This window comes from Gymnoscopelus braueri (assembly GCF_963280865.1).
Source record: "Gymnoscopelus braueri genome assembly, chromosome: 11".
In the NCBI taxonomy this organism is placed as follows: Eukaryota; Metazoa; Chordata; class Actinopteri; order Myctophiformes; family Myctophidae; genus Gymnoscopelus; species Gymnoscopelus braueri.
The window spans coordinates 4,505,641-4,529,637 of NC_137613.1; the positions used below are offsets into that span (position 1 = coordinate 4,505,641).

At 40.0% G+C, this 23,997-nt stretch overlaps 1 protein-coding gene across 1 annotated transcript in view; it reads right to left on the reverse strand.

Annotated features, from left to right (window-relative positions):
- Positions 1 to 23,997, reverse strand: part of LOC308094995 (uncharacterized protein) — a 793,896-nt gene that overhangs the window by 554,097 nt on the left and 215,802 nt on the right. Inside the window, exons 15-19 of the mRNA XM_080441835.1 lie at positions 3,550 to 3,663; positions 2,893 to 3,006; positions 2,254 to 2,367; positions 1,332 to 1,445; positions 411 to 524 (exon numbers count right to left, since the gene is read on the reverse strand). Of these exons, the coding sequence (XP_080297961.1) occupies positions 411 to 524; positions 1,332 to 1,445; positions 2,254 to 2,367; positions 2,893 to 3,006; positions 3,550 to 3,663 (570 nt within the window). The remainder of the gene's footprint in view (positions 1 to 410; positions 525 to 1,331; positions 1,446 to 2,253; positions 2,368 to 2,892; positions 3,007 to 3,549; positions 3,664 to 23,997) is intronic.

Here is a 23,997-nt window from a genome sequence, read left to right on the forward strand (position 1 = left end):
AAGGCAATGGCTTCTGGCACGGTGATTGGTTTTATCATTGTAACGCCCAAACCACACCTATGCATAATGTAACGGGTAGCTCAGGTGTTTGGCGGGTCAGGGGGGTGCCATAGAATACCGAATTTTGCGGGGAAATGCCTCTTGCCTAGTCCGAAATCCGTAATTAGTGGTTTGTTCAAATTTCACCCTGAATAGAGCCCTCCATACCCCAGCCTAGATCCAGAGCAAATGTCAGGCATGATTATCCTCTAGTGTGAACGGTTCAAAGATCCAATCTTAAGCCTCCTGATCTGCTCACAGACATGCGAGGCCATCAAGACAATTTTCAAACATGGTTGATATTTATCTGGATCGCTACAGTCCGTTATGCTTTATATTGTTGTGTATATTGTATAGGAGGATTCACATACTCTGTGTGTGGAGGTCCAGGTTCATTACTGAAGTTCAGAGGCTCTCTTCTAGACCAGTCACTCTTCAAAGACACACAGCTGGGTGTTGGAGACTCTGGTCTCTGGTACGGACTCCTGGAATCATATAAATGATTCTATAAATATCATGTGAATTCAATTTGTTCAATATTTGTTATTGTTAGTCCCATTTTACACCGAAAATAGCTGATCTACAAGCGCAACACCTCACAGCGCAATGTGTTGTGAGCCTGTAGATCAGCTATGTGTACCAATAGTATACATATTTTAAATGGCTTTCATATACTATTCCGGATCTGACTAATATGACAAGCTTATTGTGAACACAATAGGCTACAAATTAATATAAAAATGTATTTGGATAAAATAAAAATATAGAAGGAAAACAAGCCCAGTGTGGCTTATAATAATCAGACCAGGCAACAGTGCAGACAGGTAGATAGGCTAGAGCATATATTGGATCGGGGATGACGGCTAGCGCAGTCTTCTCTTAAAGGCGATGGCTTCTGGCACGGTGATTGGTTTTATCATTGTAACGCCCAAACCACACCTATGCATAATGTAACGGGTAGCTCAGGTGTTTGGCGGGTCAGGGGGGTGCCATAGAATACCGAATTTTGCGGGGAAATGCCTCTTGCCTAGTCCGAAATCCGTAATTAGTGGTTTGTTCAAATTTCACCCTGAATAGAGCCCTCCATACCCCAGCCTAGATCCAGAGCAAATGTCAGGCATGATTATCCTCTAGTGTGAACGGTTCAAAGATCCAATCTTAAGCCTCCTGATCTGCTCACAGACATGCGAGGCCATCAAGACAATTTTCAAACATGGTTGATATTTATCTGGATCGCTACAGTCCGTTATGCTTTATATTGTTGTGTATATTGTATAGGAGGATTCACATACTCTGTGTGTGGAGGTCCAGGTTCATTACTGAAGTTCAGAGGCTCTCTTCTAGACCAGTCACTCTTCAAAGACACACAGCTGGGTGTTGGAGACTCTGGTCTCTGGTACGAACTCCTGGAATCATATAAATGATTCTATAAATATCATGTGAATTCAATTTGTTCAATATTTGTTATTGTTAGTCCCATTTTACACCGAAAATAGCTGATCTACAAGCGCAACACCTCACAGCGCAATGTGTTGTGAGCCTGTAGATCAGCTATGTGTACCAATAGTATACATATTTTAAATGGCTTTCATATACTATTCCGGATCTGACTAATATGACAAGCTTATTGTGAACACAATAGGCTACAAATTAATATAAAAATGTATTTGGATAAAATAAAAAATATAGAAGGAAAACAAGCCCAGTGTGGCTTATAATAATCAGACCAGGCAACAGTGCAGACAGGTAGATAGGCTAGAGCATATATTGGATCGGGGATGACGGCTAGCGCAGTCTTCTCTTAAAGGCGATGGCTTCTGGCACGGTGATTGGTTTTATCATTGTAACGCCCAAACCACACCTATGCATAATGTAACGGGTAGCTCAGGTGTTTGGCGGGTCAGGGGGGTGCCATAGAATACCGAATTTTGCGGGGAAACGCCTCTTGCCTAGTCCGAAATCCGTAATTAGTGGTTTGTTCAAATTTCACCCTGAATAGAGCCCTCCATACCCCAGCCTAGATCCAGAGCAAATGTCAGGCATGATTATCCTCTAGTGTGAACGGTTCAAAGATCCAATCTTAAGCCTCCTGATCTGCTCACAGACATGCGAGGCCATCAAGACAATTTTCAAACATGGTTGATATTTATCTGGATCGCTACAGTCCGTTATGCTTTATATTGTTGTGTATATTGTATAGGAGGATTCACATACTCTGTGTGTGGAGGTCCAGGTTCATTACTGAAGTTCAGTGGCTCTCTTCTAGACCAGTCACTCTTCAAAGACACACAGCTGGGTGTTGGAGACTCTGGTCTCTGGTACGGACTCCTGGAATCATATAAATGATTCTATAAATATCATGTGAATTCAATTTGTTGAATATTTGTTATTGTTAGTCCCATTTTACACCGAAAATAGCTGATCTACAAGCGCAACACCTCACAGCGCAATGTGTTGTGAGCCTGTAGATCAGCTATTTTCGGTTATTAGTTATGATTTGTACGACTTCATTTACAAACTGAACACACACAGTATAACTTACAATCTATAGATAAACTTTGACGAGGGAGGATATAACGTTAATAGATCCTATGTCTACTTCTTGAATTTGCATTGGCATTGAGATCCACAGAGGGGGGGGCATTCCGTACCCCAGCCTAGATGCAGAGCAAATGTCAGTCAAGATTATCCTCTAGTGTTAGTGGTTAAAGATCCAATCTTAAGCCTCCTGATCTGCTCACAGACATGCGAGGCCGTCAAGACAATTTTCAAACATGATTGATATTTATCTGGATCGCTACTGTCCGTTATGCTTTATATTGCTTTGTATATTGTATAGGAGGATTCACATACTCTGTGTGTGGAGGTCCAGGTTCATTACTGAAGTTCAGAGGTTCTCTTCTAGACCAGTCACTCTTCATAGACAAATAGCTGGGTGTTGGAGACTCTGGTCTGTGGTCCAGACTGCTGGAATCAAATACATGTTTCTATAATTATCATGTGAATGAAGAAGTCAATTTATTCAATATTTGTTATAATTATAGAAACATTTATATAATTTGTGTGTGACTCCCGTGTTCGCAAATCATTTACATGTTTCTATAATATCATGTGATATATATCCTTTATATCCACACATTTTGGGGCTAAACAACAACTTGAAGGATAAATATAGGTCTGATAATGATGTACCATGCATGTTAGAATCATGGATACTTTACATTATTCCCCATATTTTCCTTTTAATACAAACTATACTACATATTCCTCCTGGGTGGGGACGTGAGGGGGTGTCCGCCCACTTAGCACCCCTAGTTCCCACGGCTATGGTCATTGTTTTAAAATCTCGTAGTATGTGCATGTTCAAGATAATCCTATAAAATAATCTAATAAGATTCTCCTGTAGTGTGTGATGCTACCAGAATTCCAAATTGTTCAAGATTTTAAAAACCCTGCAGTGTGAGTGCAGCTTTATAGTGTTGTGTATATTGTATAGGAAGATTCACATACTCTGTGTGTGGAGGTCCAGGTTCATTACTGAAGTTAGGAGGGTCAAGTTTAGACCAGTCACTCTTCATAGACACACAGCTGGGTGTTGGAGACTCTGGTCTGTGGTACAGACTTCTGGAATCATATCAATGATTATATAATTATCATGTGAATTCAATTTGTTCAATATTTGTTATTGTTAGTCCCATTTTATATCTACATGGATTAAAGTTCTCAGTCGCCACAGCTGATTTCAGTCATTTGGAAGCATGTCGCGCACCAAAAATAGCTTATCTACAAGCTCAACAACACGTCTTCAATGTGTTTTGAGCCTGTAGATCAGCTATTTTCAGTTATGATTTGTACGACTTCATTTACAAACTGAACACACACAGTATAACTTACAATCTATAGAGAAACTTTCACCAGGGAGGATATAATAGATCCTATATGTCTACTTCTTCAATTTACATTGTGTTCCACAGAGGGGGGGCATTCCGTACCCCAGCCTAGATCCAGAGCAAATGTCCATCATGATTATCTTCTAGTGTGAGCGGTTCAAAGATCCGATCTTAAGCCTCCCAGTTTGCTCTCAGACATGCGAGGCCGTCAAGACAATTTTCAAACATGGTTGATATTTATCTGGATCGCTACTGTCTGTTGTGCTTTATATTGTTGTGTACATATATTGTATAGGAAGATTGACATACTTTGTGTGTGGAGGTCCATGTTCAATACTGAAGTTAAGAGGTTCTCTTCTAGACCAGTCACTCTTCATAGACACACAGCTGGGTGTTGGAGACTCTGGTCTGTGGTACAGGCTTCCGGAATCATATAAATGTTTATGTGAATGAAAAAGTCAATTTGTTTTTTTCATTTTTATATTCCATTTTACTTCTAAAAGGGCAACATATTTTAGTTTCCTCTCACAACATTGCACTAACAAGAAAACCGAATAAAATAGCACATTTTACTACATTTACAGTACAATAACAGGTGATAGACATATTTTACATTGTTTGCTTGTTGCATACTGTACATGCACACACGCAGCCAGCCTGTCTAGTACAGTATCACCACTGAACACCACTTGTACAACTTCATTCACAAACTGCACACATAGTAACTTATAATCTGTACATTGGACAGGGTTGAAACAACATTATTAGATCATATGTCTTGTTTTTGTCATTTGCACAAGTAACTCATGAGATCGTTGTGTTATAGTGTTGTGTGTATTGTATAGAAGGATTGACATACTTTGTGTGTGGAGGTCCAGATTCATTACTGAAGGTAGGAGGTTCATCTTTGGACCAATCACTCTTCATAGACACATCTGGAGGCTCTGGTCTGTGGATGTGCTGTTTGTCAGTTCCCTCCTCCTCTCTCTCCTCACAATGACTCATCTTTGGTCTTTATTAAACCTGTCAAGATTACAGTCAAAATAGACCAGAAAACAGTAAATGTTTGCTGCAGATACACAATGTGAATGCACACACAGACACAGCTTCAGCTACAATATATAATATGTTAAGGATGCCACTTAAATTCCTAAGCTGTCAGTTTGCCCCTGGTTTTCCAACATGGATATTACAGCCAACAGAAGCATCACTGCACATGTGAATGTCAACACTACTACTGCTCTGATAGCAGCATGTAGGCTACCGTGAGCTTGTTAGCTTAAAAACTCTTCAACAACACTACTGCTCTGACAGCAGCATGTAGGCAACCGTGAGCTTGTTAGCTTAAACACTCTTCAACAACACTACTGCTCTGACAGCAGCATGTAGGCAACCGTTAGTTAGTTAATTAGTTTGTTATTTTTATTTCAGTCATGATTTTTTTTAAACAAAACAGTTGAACATACAGTACAACTTTAAAAAAAAACAGTTGAACATACAGTACTTAGTCAACAAGATGACTATTTGACCAAAAAGGTATCGGCTGAAGCCGAAGCTTATTTTGCCCACCTTTTTACCATTTAAAATAAATTATCAAAGTAGCATAAGAGCAAACAAAAGAAAATGAACAAACACAGAGCTTCAAATTCATTCACTTCATTTCAGAACAGACGAAACAAAAAGAAACGACAATTTGTTTAGTTTTTCAGACGTAAACAATTTGTTTATACCTTTTTCTATTTATATTATAACAATATATTCTATCACTAGCAGCATTTATACCGTCACTATTTAGAATGTATTACTATTATTATTAATTTATTTTATTTTATTTTTCTATTTATTTATAATCTTTATCCTTCCTATTGTTAAGTTACTTAACGCTACACTTTCCATATATATGAAGTGATTGCTTCATACATATAATATATGCACTCAAATACACACTCACAAACATATTTCTCCACATATGTATATGTGCATATGAAAGTATGCCCACACACATATGGATATTCACTTTCATATTTATATCTATTAATTGCATGTATATATATCTATCAATTACCTTTGCTTTATATAATTTCTTGAATGTTTTTATTGAGTTGGACATTTTGATTTCTCTCTTTGGTGTTGGTCCTTGCTTTTGTTTTTTTGAAGATGGTAGTTCCCCTGGGTTCGTATTTGCTTTCTCTAGGCTTTACCGTGAGCATGTTAGCTTAAAAACTCTTCAACAACACTACTGCTCTGACAGCACCATGTAGGCAACCGTGAGCTTGTTAGCTTAAACACTGTTCAAACATGTTTAAAGATAAGCTGCATAAACTGTTTGGCTGCATCTCAACTGAAAGGATTCTAACAATGGGACATACAACGTGTAACAAAGAGGAACATGTCACATTTAATGAAACATCTGGTGATACATGGGATACACTTGAAAACAGAGTCATAGACCGTGTCCACTATGTACATAAACCTTAATTTAGACTGTCACTCGCCAAAAGCAGCCGATCTACAAGCCCACAACACGTCGCAATGTGTGACGTGTCGTGACCTTTTAGATGTACTTAAAGAAGGAGCACTTCACCCATTTTCAACCTTATCTTCATATAATAGGTTCTCAAAATGCTGTTTATAAGATTACTCACTCTGCGTCTCATTGGTGGGCTGTGGACGAATACAAGAACGCTCGCCCCAAAACACGCTCGCCCCGGGTCAAATCCGGCGACCTCGGAACGATCGCCACCTGGTATTCCTAAATATAACCTGAGTAAAACTATGCCTAAACCTAACCTTATTCCTAACCTTAACCTGAGTAAAACTATGCCTAAACCTAACCTTATTCCTAACCTTAACCTCAGTAAAACTATGGCTAAACCTAACCTTATTCCTAACCTTAACATCAGTAAAACTATGTCTAAACCTAACCTTATTCCTAACCTTAACATCAGTAAAACTATGTCTAAACCTAACCTTATTCCTAACCTTAACCTCAGTAAAACTATGTCTAAACCTAACCTTATTCCTAACCTTAACCTCAGTAAAACTATGTCTAAACCTAACCTTATTCCTAACCTTAACCTCAGTAAAACTATGTCTAAACCTAACCTGATTCCTAACCTTAACCTCAGTAAAACAGAGCGGTCCGCGGCAGAAATGGGGGTGAGTGTGTTTTGGGGCGAGTCTTCCGGTTACCCTGTGGACATGGCAGAAATAACCAGTGACATAATAATAATTGCACCTTATATAGCTCAATGGTAGCTGCCTTCACTCCAGTGTTTGTTTGATTGATTGATTGATTGATTGATTGATTTATTGATTGAATACTTAATTAACAATATGCAAAAAAAGCACAGAAAATACAGTTCTATACAAAAGGATGCTAAAAGGATTAAACCCAAGAAAGCACTATGGCTTGTTTCCATTGGGGTCCTGTGTATTCAATTCATCAAAACTTTTAATGACAAACAATAACAATACTATGCAAAAACATCATATTATAAACGAGTAGTAATCAAAAAGAAAAATATATACAGTAAACAAACTTTATTTAGTAAGTGTCCCCAGTGGTAGCCTACACAATATTGCACATCATGCCAAAGGTTCCTACCTATATTCCTATCAATATGTCAGAGGGGGAAATGCAGTTGTCAATGCAGAGGTAATAATACTTGGTTGATATTTCACACCAGTAAATTGTCATGTTTTATTTTTTCTCCTTATTTTATTGTATTTTATGTAGCATGAGATCACCTTGTTGTCATGTTGTGTATATTGTATAATAAGAGGATTCAAATACTTTGCCTCAAAATGATTTATCAATACATCCCATTCAGTAACACTGTTACAGTTACTGTAATTTAAATGGGTGTGTTACCTGCGTTACTTGATGTGATCCAACTGAACTGGTTCCCCCCACGTCTATGATGACTGAGTCTATCTGTCATCTAACCCAAGGGTTTTGTTTAGCTTATTTAGCACATTGTTATAAAGAATATATAAAAACAATACATTTCAAAGAAAACAAGTTGCTGTGCAAGGAAAGGAAGAAGCCGGTAGGCTTATTTGGAATCCTTTCCTTCATGGAAGAGGTCATTAAAATAACAAGGATTTACAAGTTTACAAAGGGAGCAGCGGTGCAAGAAATAAAAGCTGCACAAAAGAAGAAAAAGAAAAAAAACTGTGTAAAGATTACTAAATCTATGTACTGCAGTAAGGAAGAAATTAGATATTGTTTTAGATGTTTCTTAAATATTGGGAAGGATAGTGATGTCTTAAGTGATGCATCGCCATCTAGAGAGCTCCACAACATTCCCAAACTTTTCAGGCCGCGACCCCCCAAAAGAATCATATTTGAACTGCGGACCCCCCACCCTGACAAGCACTTGGTATCGGTTCCACAGATAAATATTGTGAAAATAGCAGATCTACAAGCTCACAGATAACGCCTCGCACTGTGATAACACACACAGAGATGCACCCCCCCCCCCCCCACCACCACCACACACAGACGAGTTCAAGCATGATCTTTCTATCACCGTCTCCCGTCTCCCGTCTATATTCCAGGCAGAACTATGACTTTCAGAAAAGGTGGTTCTAGTATATGGTATAAAACACTTCAACAACATTAACCCCTCAACCCCTCTATTCTTAGTAAAAAAAGACTTGGATCGCTTTTTTGCCTCTGCACTAAATCTCTTTGCCAAAAATAGCCGATCAACAAGCTCACAATGCGTCACAACGCCACACATTCCCATCCAGCATTGGGTCTGTGGGGTTCAAGTGGTTAACATTCTTAACACCAGACTAGAGAGATTATGTCTATAGTGTATTGTTTCAAATCTCTTACCCTGCAATAATCTTTATGCTTTGATCCGACGAGGCAAAACAAAATGGAGTCCAGACGGTTCAGTTGACTGCGACACCCTTATCTGACAGGGCTACTTTGACCTGCAACCAACCAACCAACCAACCAACCAACCAACCAACCAACCACACACACACACACACACACACACACACACACACACACACACACACACACACACACACACACACACACACACACACACACACACACACACACACACACACACACACACACACACACACACACACACACACACACACAGAATGTATTTATGTCCACACAAAGGAGAGCATACAAAGACACAAATATTAAAGGTACAGTTAAGGTTACGTTCACAAAATCATGGCATATGTGTTCATGACTCAGTACACACACTGTGCCAGGGATCTGTGTGTGTGCCTAGTACTGCCTAACCATTGTCTGTTGCAGTGCTGGTTTGGAGGGTGGAGATAATCAGGGGAAGGGGAGACACCTGGCCATTGTCTCCTCAAACACTATAAAAGACCTGCCCTGTCCGTATTTTGCCTCTTCATTCCTCCTCAGGCTGCAGGAGCAGCCACATAGAGCACCTTTGTTAATGTGCCCTTGTTTAACCTCAGTTAAAGTGGGCAGTATGTTTCTCTGCCTATATGAGTTGAAACTTTGTTTTTGATTGATTGAATATTTTATCAGGCAAAAATGTAAAACAGCAAAGTTACATTTAAAATACTTTGTCTAAAAGGTCTGTTCAAAAAAGTCCTTGCGGTCTTGTTTCCATTGAGGTCCTTGGTATTCAATTCATATATAGTGGCACTAACAGTTCAAATATCAACACAAAATACAGAAAAACAATAACACTGTAATGTACAAACAAAAACAAAATGCAGAACAAAAAAATACTATATGTACAAACAATAGGGGGGGATTGAGAGTCAAGGCAATAATAACACTGTACAATCAATGGGGGGGGTGAGAGTCAAAGCAAAAAGAGGGCAGGGGGAGTCGTCTGTCTAACGGGAAAATGGTACTACCTCCTTTAGCCTCCTGAAAGGTGAATTTTCAGGGCTGTTTTAAATGAGCCCAGTGTACTGCATTTTTTGAGGGATGGGGTTAGGTTCTTCTAACATTTAAATAATTTGTTAATAAAGTTCACACTTCTCTTTTGCATACCCACCGTGTCGTTTCTCCTTTTTTGTTGTGGCCTTGGAGCCAGGCCATAACAAATGGGGGCTCGTCTTAAGCTAAAAGTTTGGTAAGCTACAGATAGTCGTTTAGGTCGCTTGTGTTTGCAAACAAACAGGTTCAGGTTTGCATTGTTGTCAGTCAGCGTTGGGGGATTTCCTATTCAAATTCATTGGAGAGCGATCGGAGGGAGGTGGATTTTGTTAAAGGTCACGGAACTCCATGGATCTACTGTCACTCTAACCTCAGCACAACATGAGACATGACTCGCCCTATTCTACCTCTGATTGGTTTAGGTTTAGACAAGAGGAGTGATGATTGGTTAAGGTATAGGGTCAGATATCATGGTAAGACAATCTGAGGCAGAGCTGGGCGGGTCTTGCCTTTGTCTCCCTGGTGAAAACATATGCAGGGAACCTCACTCCTCTCTGTGTGTGTGCGCAAACTCATGCGCGCGCGCGCACACACACACACACACACACACACACACACACACACACATACACACATTTAAGTATATTAAATACCAAGTGGTTCTAGTATATGGTATAAAACACTTCAACATTAACCCCTCAACCCCTCTATTCTTAGTAAAACACACCTGGCTCTGTACCTGTTTCCCTCTACACCAAATCTCTTTGCCAAAAATAGCCTATCTACAAGCTCACAATGGGTCACGTTCATCCCCAGAATAGGGTCTGTGGGGTTCAAGTGGTTAATATTCTTAACTCCAGACTATAGAGATTATTGCTACAGTGTATTGTTTACAATCTCTTACCCTGCAATAATCTTTATGCTTTGATCCGACGAGGCAAAACAAAATGGAGTCCAGACGGTTCAGTTGAATCAACACACTGACAGCTCTGTCATACTGGAGGTGTTGTTCTCAACCAGGTGGAGTGTTGCTGCAACAGGTCCTAGTGCCCCGCCCTGTTATGACACCAGGTGACCCTGGGCACAGACACACAGACACACACACAGACACACACACAGACACACACACAGACACACACACACACACACACACACAGAGAGAGAGCTTTTACTGAACTGTGCAGGTAAATGTTTCACCACATTATGTGTAAACTGGTTCAACTGATATGACACCATGTTAACTTGTTCTTGTTCGCACCTCACATGCTCTCCTCAGTTAAGAATTTAAACAGGAATGTAATGAGACAAACACGCGTGTGCACTTATGCACACACTGTTCCTGGCTTTTCAGGAATGACTTTTCGCGACCAACTCCTTTCTACCAGCATATAATCACAGAGCTAAATAAGGTCTGCTAGTATTTAAGACACATTGTGTTTTATGTTCATTACAACATGTACATTACATTATAAAATAAATAATAAATAAGGTCTGTATGTACATTACATTTGTATGTACATACAACATGTACATTACATTCTTACAGAGACTCATATTGTATTTGTACAGAATAGCAGCAACATTTTACAACAAGTGACAGCAGAGACAAAGACATGTGAGCAGATAGCTGAGTGTCTACAGAGAGTCTGGTAATCAGAAGGTCACAGGTTCAAACCCCAGTTCCAGTCGCGTAACAAGGCAACAGTATGCCCCGATGCGAGGTGGTCACAGCGGGCCCTCATGAACGCGCATGCACGCGTTTCGGGTACATAAACAACAGTTAACAATTACAATGTTGGGGCACACCCAAGTTTATTTTTTAATTCATTTTTTTTAAATGTATATATATAATTTTTTATTTTATTTTTTCTGGGTGGGGATGTGCCCCAACGTCATGGGCCTCAACGCAACCGCGTTGTCTGCGTGACGGTAGTGACGCCCCTGCCCAGTTCACCTACAGTACTGTAGTATGAGGGTCAACATGTCCTTGAGCAAGACACTTAAACCCCAAGTGACATCTGAGCAGCCATCAGCCAGATGAAACTTAAACAGAAACAGAAGTCTACCTTTAAATGAATGTTGTATTAGAGTCACCGCCCACCTGTCACACACTGTCCAGCTCACACTGTGTGGAGCTTGTTTATTATTAGTATATTTAATTAAGTTATTTACTTTAACAATGAAACCAGACTTTTACTCAAAAGCGGACCTTTTTAGATCACATGGGCCACCCTGTCCACGTGCACACACACACACACACACACACACACACACACACACACACACACACACACACACACACACACACACACACACACACACACACACACACACACACACACACACACACACACACACACACACACACACACACACACACACACACACACACACACACACACACACACACACAGTAGGGGTGGTGTACTGTTACAACTGGTTTCCAAGTTAAATGTAAATAAAAAGTAACTAGTTATAGTTACTGCTCTATGTATGTAATACATATTTATTTTTGAGAGCTATAACTATAACTAGTTACTTTTTTAAAGTAACTTGCCCAACACTGTCAAGGAGAGAGAGAGAGAGAGAGGAACACAAAGATGTGGTCACATGGTTTACAGTAAACTGCTGTGGAGACTGTCTGTCTCCAGACCATAGGCCCCGCCCACTCCTCTGAGTGAACTGCGTCAGGCTAGTGGAGACTCTGAGTGACTCACACTGTGTTAATGTCAGAGTCATAACTTATTCCTTATCTAACTCACATTCTTTGTACAAGTCTCTCTGTGTTCTGAGAGATAGAGGGAGAGGGGGAGGGGTGGGGGCTGCCAGCCAGAGGGAGAGAAAGCCAGAATGAGAGCGAGGGGCGAGGGAGGGGTAATTCTTTGAGACACACATCCAGGTTTTTGACCAATAAGCACCTTTGTTTACACCTTCTAAGGGTCAAACAAGGGAATCACGTGATATTGATCCCTTTCCCCCAATCACTCATACTATGTCATGACATACAGTATTTTTAGGGAGAAGAATCATTAAGAAGCAATGCTTCATTGTTTGTTTATTCAACTTTTATGACCGAGTCATTGTATAAACACCATCAACTATATAATACCAGACTAGAGACATTAGTTCTAGTAAAGTGATTAAAACACTTACCCTATATTAATCTTTATGCTTTAATCCACCGTGGTAAAATGGAGTCCATGCAGTTCTCTGTGTTGTCCTGTTAAAATAAACACATAAAGTTCTATCATACAGTAAGGAGTGTCTACAGTGTGTTGTCTGTTAAAATGGTGGACTGTGAATAAACACATAAAGTTCTATCATACAGTAAGGAGTGTCTACAGAGCTGAGGAGGAGTCACTGAGTATTTAACCCTGTGAGGACAGAAAGCCTGGTGAAGCGAGGTTATGTGAGGACAGAGAGAGAGAGGAAACATGTTGTTACAGTGTATTCATGTACTTTACATTGATGTTTCATGAACATATCTGTATCAGTGTGTTTTACATTGTGTCGTAGTTGTCTCTAGTCTTCCTCCCTATCTCTCTCTCTCTCTCTCTCGCTTGCTCCTGCCTCTCGCTCTCACACACACATGTGGACTCTCACACTGACACACACACACACACCATAGCAGGAACAGACAGAGGAGGGGTGGTGTTATGTAACAACCGGTTTCCAAGTTAAATGCATTGTTTGTGCCTGCCTGCCTGCCTGCCTGCCTGCCTGCCCGCCCGCCCGCCTTTTCAGAAAATGAAATATACTGTGATGTATCTTGACGACACTGCAAATGAGGTTAACCTCAATGTCTTTCGAGAATTAATAAAGGTTTGAAATGAAATGAAATAGGCCACATAACATATGGTTTTGCGTTATACAACAATTCAAATAATTATGTTTGAAGCACATGGCATATTATAGCATACAAACATGGTGTCATAGCTTAGTTTGTTACTTAGAAGTCAGTCAATTGTCTTTCACACACACACACACACACACACACACACACACACACACACACACAAATGTTCAACAACACTACTGCTCTGACAGCAGCATGCAGGCTACCGTTAGCTTGTTAGCTTAAACACTCAAACATATTTATGTTTGTGTGGCTCTATTTCAATTGAAAGGATTCTAACGCTGGAACATTGAGGGCTATTTTGCACAACTCAAGTACCAGGTCTTCTGACTTAACTTAAGACCTAGAGGCGTGGCCAATGCTGTTTAGCCACTCAAAATAGTGTCACAGTATTGGCCACGCCTCCAGGTCTTAAGATAAGTCAGAAGACCTGGTAGCCTACTTAAAGGGATATTTCACTTTTTTTTTTTATTGGGTCAATTTATCCTTATCGTCTACTCAGGCTTTTGGGAGCACCTCAGACAGTTTTTAAGTTGCTTGATTCACTATTTAGATATTTGATATTCATTTTATCAGACACGCCCCCTTCCTATACAAACCCATTGTAACTTCAAACTCCATTTTAACCATGTTAGATTCATCGGATACACCCGTCCTTGGTTCTGGTGACTGACATTGTCCTCCTAATACGTGGAGGACAATTAATTTTTTCATTCTTTTTTTATATTTGTTTTTGAAAATAATTCAATAAAAACATTAACTAAAATAAATGAAAAAAGTAATCAGAAAAACATGGCCCCCTCACTTATTAGGAGGACACAATGAGTCACCATAACCAAGGACGGGTGTTTTTGATGAATCTAACATGTTAAAAATGGACTTTGAAGTTATAATGGGTTTGCATAGGAAGCGGGCGTGTCTGATAAAATTAATATCAAATATCTGAATACTGAATCAAGCAACTTAAAAACTGTCTGGGGATCACAAAAGCCTGAGTAGATGATACACGCAAAACATGTCACATGTAATGAAACTTCTGGTGATTTCCGAAACATATTTATATAAATTATTTTAAGCCTGGAACCAAGCCATCCAGGCTCCTGGTGAATCATGACCATAAAACATTTGATTCTGTAAAAAATATATTTGAAAACCGCAAACAATTATACATACTATTAAATATAAATACTCTAAAATAATAATACTCGGCTGATATTTCACGCTGAATTGTCTTTTTTTTCTTGTAACTTATCATGAGATCACTTTGTCGTGTTGCATATATCGTTTAGGAGGATTCACACACTTTTTTATTTTTTGGCTCCTTGAAATGACAGCCTGATGGATAGAACTAGGGAGGGAGGGAGGGACGGACGGACGGACGGACGGACGGACGGACGGACGGACGGACGGATGGACGGACGGATGGAGACAGACAGACAGACAGACAGACAGACACAGGAACTGAAAGCAGCAAGGACCAACTTCCTCTGTGGTCACATCACATGATTTACAGTAAACTGCTGTGGAGACTCTGAGTGACTCACTTATTCCTTATCATTATTATTATTATTATTATTATCATCATTATTATTAATGTAACTCATGTTATTTTCACGAGGCTCTCTATGCTCTCAGGTTCATCTTAAAACCCATTCAGACCGTTTTGTGAAAAACATATGTTTCTACAGTATATCAGTGCTGCTCAAACCTTTTCATGTCAAGGACCCCCAAACTGACCCCCAAAAGCAAAATAAATAGTAAAACATTTAGCTTTAAAAAATCTAAAATGACGAAGATGCTTTCCCGGTTTGAATGGGTTACAACACAGGCTTTAGAGGATGCAGACCGGGGGGGCAAAGGTCTTGAGTATTGTAAGTAACTGTGAAATAAATCATGTCTGGAGGGTTAGGGTGATGAAACAGCAACTGCAGCGGCAGCACCCATCACCCATCACCCATCACCCCGATGAGGAAGTGAACATTTACAGCACCCCCCACCCAAACCCAAACATTTTCAGCAGCCCCAAGTGCACCTAAAGCCCAGGAAACCACAAACGATTAATTCGGCCTTTAACAGGATCTGATACATGTTGGTGTTGATACGAAGAGAGAGAGAGAGAGAGGGCGAGAGAGCGAGAGGTAATAAGTAAGAAGTGATACTTCATTGTTTGCATGTTAAACTTTTATGACCAAGTTATAGTATAAAGACCCCACAATCAACTATAGTATACCAGACTAGAGACATTAGTTATAGTGAATTGATTAATTACACTTACCCTATATTAATCTTTATGGTTTAACGTGATGTCACAAATCAAAATGGAGTCCATGCTGATCAGTTCTCTGTGATGTTGTGTCAAAATGGTTGACGGTGTATTAACACAGTTCTATCATAGTGGGAGTGTCTACAGTTACAGCGTACATGGCGTGTGACATGGACACACACACACACACACACACACTATGTTACAAGTGGTTTCCAAGTTAAATTTCCAAGGGGTGATGCAACTTTGATGATGGAGAGGGCCACTATATTTCCAAACTCACTCCAGAGGGACACATTGCATATAGCCTACTGTCAGGCCATTCTATATCACACAAAAGTATCAAGCTCAAAACGTGTCGCACTGCGACACCTTTTGAGCTTGTAGGTCGGCTATTTTTTTATTGGAATCCAGATTTTTTTTTTGTTGCCGTTTTTGAATTAGAATCCTGATTTTTTTATTACATTTCAAATGCATTTAGTTAGTGTGGGTGCCCTAACAGGGCAACCACACTATAGTACTCTTCAGACTTTATTATTCTAGTTATACTTATGATAACTTTATGAACTTAAATACAAATACATTGGACATAAAAAAGACAATATCATTTTAATACTGGTCATTAAGCTACTAATACAGACTGCATTAAGTGAAGGTGGCCATGTATGATTTACAGTAAACTGCTGTGGAGACTGAGTGACTCACTGTGATAAATGTCAGTCATAACTTATTCCTTATCATTACTATTATTATTATTATTATTAATTTAACTCATGTTCTTTTCACGAGGCTCTCTATGCTCTCAGGTTCATTTTAAAACCCATTCAGACCTGAAGCTGATTCTACAAACAGTTTTGTGAAAATAATTGTCAATAACCCCCAAAATGTATTTGGCCACAGACCCCCATCTCAAAATATGTTGTTCCAGGGACCCCCCAGAAGCACAAATGTGAGTTGAAATGTTTGCATTAAAAAAATATATATATATAAATTCAAAGATTTGCACAAATGTTCATAATCTTTCAAAAATAGCAGATCTACAGGCTCATTTGAGCTATGAGCTTGTAGATCTGCTTTTTATGAAAAATCCTATCACACACACTCGTGTATCATCATAGCTAAAATCTCAAGGAGACCAAACGTCTTGAGTAATGTAAGTAACTGTGGAAATCATGTCCGGAGGGTTAGGGTGATGAAACACCTAACTGTGTCGGCAGCACCCAGCACCCAGCACCCAGCACCCAGCACCCAGCACCCCGCTGAGGAAGAGAACATTTACAGCAGCACCCCATCACCCCCCATTATCACCCCCCACCAAGCCTGGGGGGGCAAACATTTTCAGCCCCAAGAGCACCAGGAAACCACAAACGGTTAAACCCCATCACCCCCCCGCCCCCATCACAGCCAAACATTTCCAGCAGCCCCAAGCGCACCTAAAACCCAGGAAACCACAAACGGTTAATTCTGCCTTTATCTGTCTGATACATGTTGGTGTTGATATGATGAGAGAGAGAGAAGAGAGAGAAAGAGAGAGAAAGACTTACCCTATATTAATCTTTAAGGTTTAACGCGATGTCACAAATCAAAATGGAGTCCATGCTGTTCAGCTCTCTGTGATGTTGTGTCAAAATGGTTGACAGTGTATTAACACATAAAGTTCTATCATAGTGGGAGTGTCTACAGTTACAGCATACATGGCCCGTCTCTATGGCAGCCTATTCATTTCAATGAAATGTGCTTGCCTTCATATTGTAGATCTATTTTCCTTTCAATGTGCATCGGATTGATGCACTTATCTTTATATTGTGCTACAGTCTCACAAAAGCCAGACTGAAACAGTAAAAGGGCAGAGAATCATGTCATTAGCTTATATCAACACAAAGGCAGGTGATAAAGTCACTGAATATAAACTATAGTGAATGCAGGAAGCTTTGCTCTTGTTCTATGTTTCCTAAAGATGGAGATAACAGCAGTACTGGTGCTTCAGAGCCCAGTGCACAGAGCTACTGGCAGCTACAGAGAAAACTGTCTGCAGTAAAAACTCATTGTTATAAGATCCATTTATTTGCATATTCCATAAGATTTCATTATTAACCCATTAAGACCGGGAACACATCTCTGTCATTTTAGATTTATTTGGCTATTCAAGAATAGCAGATATACAAGCTCATAGCACGGCACCGAGTGCCGCGCTATGAGCTTGTAGATCTGCTATTATTTTTTTTTAAATCTTGGGACATTTCTGCAAATCTTTGAATATATATAAATTTTTAACTCAAATCTTTGCTTTTACATGGGAGTCCCTGGGACAAAATATTTTGAGATAGGGGTTCGCGACCAAATAGGCTACATATCATTGTGGGGTCTTTGACATGAAGAAGTTTGAGAACAACGGATATTATTGCAACATAAGTTGAAAAAAAGAAAAACTGTTGGGATTTAGACATTTGTAGAATCCCCCAGAAGCAAAGATTTGAGTTAAAAATGTTCACTTTAAAAAACATATATATTCAAAGATTTGCACAAATTTCAGAGGTTTTAAAATGAAATAGCAGATCTACAAGCTCATAGCGCTGCACTCGGTGCCGCGCTATGAGCTTGTAGATCTGCTATTTTTGAATAGCCAAAGTATATAATAATGGTTAAAGTGGTTAAAATCAAAAATGACAGATGGCTTTACCGGTCTTAATGAGTTAAAGCAAACTAATGGAGGCTGAACCTCCTAAATCTAGGTGGTTTAGTCTAATGGTCTTCCAATTGATTTGTATATTATTCAATATGTTGTCTTTTATAGACAGCCTTACAGAAACACTGTAAATAAATAGTACTACAAATACAGTAAAATACCAGTTGCACAGTTATGATGACATTCCATAGTTTGTTGCATTCAGGGATCAACATTATAAATGGCCTAAAGCCCTGGAAGTCCTATTTAAACCCTCTGGGCCGACAGAATGTACAGTATCTTGTTTGGGCCAGGCACCAAAACACTGATGTTGGTGCTTCATTTGAATGCTATTCAAATTCCTGATTTGTCAGTTTGCCCCCGGTGTTCCAACATGGACATTACAGCAAGCAGAAGCATCACTGTTCAACAACACTACTGCTCTGACAGCAGCATGTAGGCTACCGTTAGCTTGTTAGCTTAAACACTGTTCAAACATGTTTAAAGTTAAACTGTATAAACTGTGTGGCTGCATTTCAACTGAAAGGATTCCAACACTGGGACATACAACGTCTACAAAGAGGAACATGTCAAATGAAACATCTGTGATACACTTGAAAGCAGAGTCATGCACCGTGTCCAGCACTATGTACATGAAACTCAATTTAGACTCAACTGCACGATGGTGTCACTTGCCGAAAGCAGTCGATCTACAAGCCCACAACACGTTACAATGTGTGACGTGTTGTGACCTTGTAGATCTACTTAAAGAAGGAGCACTTCACCCACTTTCAACCTTATCTTTATATAATTGGTTCTCATTAATAATCATTATAATATGGCTACTTAGTCTACTCACTCTGTGTCTCATTGGTAGGCTGTGGACTTTTCAGAAACTTGCCTACCAGTGACATCATCGATGGGTATTTTAAGCTATTAAAACTACAGCCTTTCCTTGGCTGGCAAGTTAACATGGTTGAATATAAATCACTGTTATTGCATTAATTAAACAAAAACAATTAAATAGTCTTTGATTGTCTACCGATGATGTCACTGGTAGGCAGGTGTCTGAACAGTTCAGTAGTACAGTGAATAGACAGAAATGGTTTCTTAGAAAGGAATACCAGCACTCACTTTCATCCATTTAGGATCTTGTTTATTTAAGGTCTTATCGCCCCCAGCAGCAGCTCATAAACCGGACGTTTCAGCCCACAGGCCTTCCTCAGAGTTGAGGAAGGCCTGTGGGCCCCGAGGGAGGGAGAGAGAAAAAGAGAGAGAGATATGGAGGGAGGGGGAGAGAGAGAGAGAGAGGGAGGGCGAGAGAGGGGGAACACAAAGCAGGAAACGACCAACTTCCTCTGCTGTGATCACATGATTTACAGTAAACTGCTGTGAAGACTCCCAGTATTTTAACAAGGCTCTCTGTGTTTTCATGCCTGGCTTCAACGCCTGTCTCACTGAGAAAACCTTTTCAGCAGCATCAGGGCTGGATTAACACCCACCCCCCTTGTGCCACATGCACGCACCACACATCCAAGCCACGATTAAACCCAATCTCAATCAGTTTGAGCTTGCAAACTGTGTATCAAAACCAGTCCATCTTATACCTATTGCTCAAAGGCTGCAGTCTATGCCTATACAACACTATACAGTCCTATACAGTTTCATAGACCAACAACAGTTATTTCTTCACTCACAATATAAACAATGGCTTAAATCATCCCAAGCAATTATATGACCGCAAACAACAATGCAATAATAATGCAACTCACCAAAGGGGCTTTACTGTACAACTAAAGTTACAGACAGTATCCACTGGCTGGCGTTCATTCGAAAATGTAATCATTTGACTGACCTGAACTCCATCCTGTACTAGAGAGTGATTTATAACTCCATCCTGTACTAGAGAGTGTTTTTTGTGTCAGTGCAATGTCACTGGTGTTCACTTTATTCCATCGGTGGGTGGAAGCGACGCAAAACATGATTTGTATTTTTTATAACAAAAGTCCATCAAATTCTATTTGTAATGACTTCCTGTAAACACAAACATACTGTGTGATGAAGATCAAGGGTTCCCTAACTTTTCAGGCCACAACCCCCCAAAATAATCATATTTGCCAACTTTCACAACTGCGCCCCCCCCCCCCCCCCCCTCCAAAAAATTATAATATTTGAAATGGGGACCCCCACCCTGACAAGCACTTTTAGTTTGACTCGGTTTTACAGATAAATATTGTGAAAATAGCTGATCTACAAGCCTGTAGATCGGCTATTTTCACAATGTGTGCCTCTTCCTTAGGTAATATTTGACACATTTTCCAATTAGGTATTAAAAAAGGTCTTAAAAGGTATTGGCAACCACTGACATAGATAAGACCTTTATGAATATAAATAAATCTTGATTTCATTCACCTGTTTGATTCCCATAGCTGCACGTTCCTCCACTCACACCTGATTTTAATTAGGGAGACACAATTGGTCTGCTACATTCTTTATCCAACTCAAAATGACGGTCAGACGGTGCATTACTTGTTTTAAACTTAAACAGTACATTACAATATGTATCTGAAAACATTGGAGGTGAGAAACAACCAATGCAGTACACAAAGTGCTGCAGCATTATTTTCTCCCCTCTCTGTCTCTCTCCCTCAGCTGTGCTCTGATCAGTGCAGTGTGAGTCCAGAGATCCCATAGCTCGGAGGGAATAGGTAGCTGATATATTGCACTTTTACCTTAGCGCTAGGTATACTCTTGGTTGCTTGTTTTTGCAGAAAATGCACTAAAGACTTCTGGTGATTAGTAGTTTTCGTTCCCTACCTATGTTGAATACACTTATTGTAAGTCGCTTTGGATAAAAGCGTCTGCTAAATGACTGTAATGTAATGTAATGTAATGGAACGGGACCGTCGGCTGACACTGTGATTGGTTACATCAAAACACACCCTTGTTTCTGAGCTAAACTTAGCAAAAACGTTAGCAATAAAGCCATTTCATGATGACTTTAATTCTAATTGGATAATCATATAATTTTTCTTTTAACACGGAGGGCCCTTTCATGCTCATGGGCCCCTGGGCACGTGCCCAAAGTGCCCATATGGTAGATCCAAGAGACAGAGGGTGCGTTCGAAAATACAGCACCGAGTGCACTGGCCAATACAAACTAATAGGCGAGTGTGCTCCGGTGCGTAATTTCCGAACGCACCCAGAGACAGAGGGAGAGACAGAAGGAGAGACAGAGGGAGAGGGAGAGGGAGAGGGAGAGAGGGAGAGAGAAATAAGGAGGACAGAATTACACTTCCTAAACACAATATAAAAACTACACAAATATCAGAAATAAATTGTCCAGAATTCAGAAGTATGACAGAAAGGGAGAAACTGCCACTCCTTCTGGGGGAACAGACAGAATGTGCAGTTTTAGCTGCAAAATATGATGATTCCTGTCACAAGAAAAGGGAAACCAGTAGGACACAGATATATACCATGTTTTACTTACCACACCATCTCCTTTATTTATGTCATTTAATAGATTTTATATTGTTAGGTTGTTTATGTCATAATTGTAATTGTGCTTTGGCAACACTTGTCAAATTTCATGACAATAATAAAGCCTGTTGAATTGAACTTGAATTGAATGAGAGAGACAGACCGACAGACAGACAGACAGACAGACAGACAGACAGACAGACAGACAGACAGACAGACAGACAGACAGACAGACAGACAGACAGGGGGGGCTGCTAGAGGGAGAGAAAGTCAGAAAGAGAGCGAGGGAGGGGTGATAATTTAACAAGCAATAGCCTACTTCATTGTTTGGATATTCAACTTTTACAATCCCTACAGTCAACTATATACCAGACTTGAGACATTATAGTTCTAGTAAAGTGATTAAAACACTTACCCTATAGGCTATTAATCTTTAGACTTTAATCCAACGTAGCAAAATGGAGTTCAGTTCTCTGTGTTGTCTGTTAAAATGGTGGACTGTGAATAAACACATTAAGTTCTATCATACAGGGAGTGTCTACAGTGTGTTGTTCTCTCTCTCTGGGAGGAGCATTAAACCTTGTGAGGACAGAAAGCCAGGTGAAGCGAGGTTATGTGAGGACAGAGAGAGAGAGAGAGAGGAAACATGTTGTTACAGTGTATTCATGTACTTTACATTGATGTTTCATGAACATATCTGTATCAGTGTGTTTTACATTGTGTTGTAGTTGTCTCTAGTCTCTCTCACACATGTGGACTCTCTGGCACTTACACGCACGCACGCAAGGAAGCACACACACACACACACACACACACACACACACACACACACACACACACACACACACACACACACACACACACACACACACACACACACACACACACACACACACACACACACACACACACACACACACACACACACACACACACACACACACACACACACACACACACACACACACACAGGAGGGGTGGTGTTATGTAACAACTTGTTTCCAAGTTAAATGATGTCATGCAGCATTGTGTTCACCTCACTACTACAGTTTTATCTGATCTTCACAACATGTTACAGTTTGAGTTACACTGGCCCACTGTATCTGGTAATATCTATTTTCTTGCCATGGACATACAAATGAGCGGACAATAATATTACCAGAAACACAAAGAGCTATAGCCTTAAATGGACCCTTACAGGTCTGTAACTCTGAGAGTGTACAAATGTTCCATTTGTACACTCTCAGAGTTACAGACCTGTGAGGGTCCATGTGGTTCCATGTGTACACTCTCAGAGTTACAGACCTGTAAGGGTCCATGTGGTTCCATGTGTACACTCTCAGAGTTACTGACCTGTAAGGGTCCATGTGGTTCCATGTGAACACTCTCAGAGTTATGGGGTCCTTGAAGATAAAGCCACTGTCCTAGTGACTCCATAATGAGTCACATAGTGTCTCAGTAAATCAGAGTCAGACATATTCTGAAGAAAACCTGGAGACTGACGTTCAGTAATTGGGTTTATAACATTATAATGTTATTGCTATAAAAACTAAAAACACACATGTGTCCGTGTACGGAGTACGGACACACTGATGACCCCTGATATAAACTGAGTGGCTGCATTTCAACTGAGAGGACATGTAACAAAGAGGAACATGTCAAATATAATGAAACATCTGGTGATACATGGGAAACACTTGAGAAAACAGAGTCATGCACCGTGTCCACTATGTACATGAAGCTCCATTTAGACTCAACTGCACCATGGTGTCACTCGCTGAAAGCAGCCGATCTACAAGCCCACAACACGTCGCAATGTGTGACTTGTTGTGACCTTGTAGATCTACTTATTGAGCACGTCACCCAATTTCAACCTTATCTTCATATAATTGGTTCTCA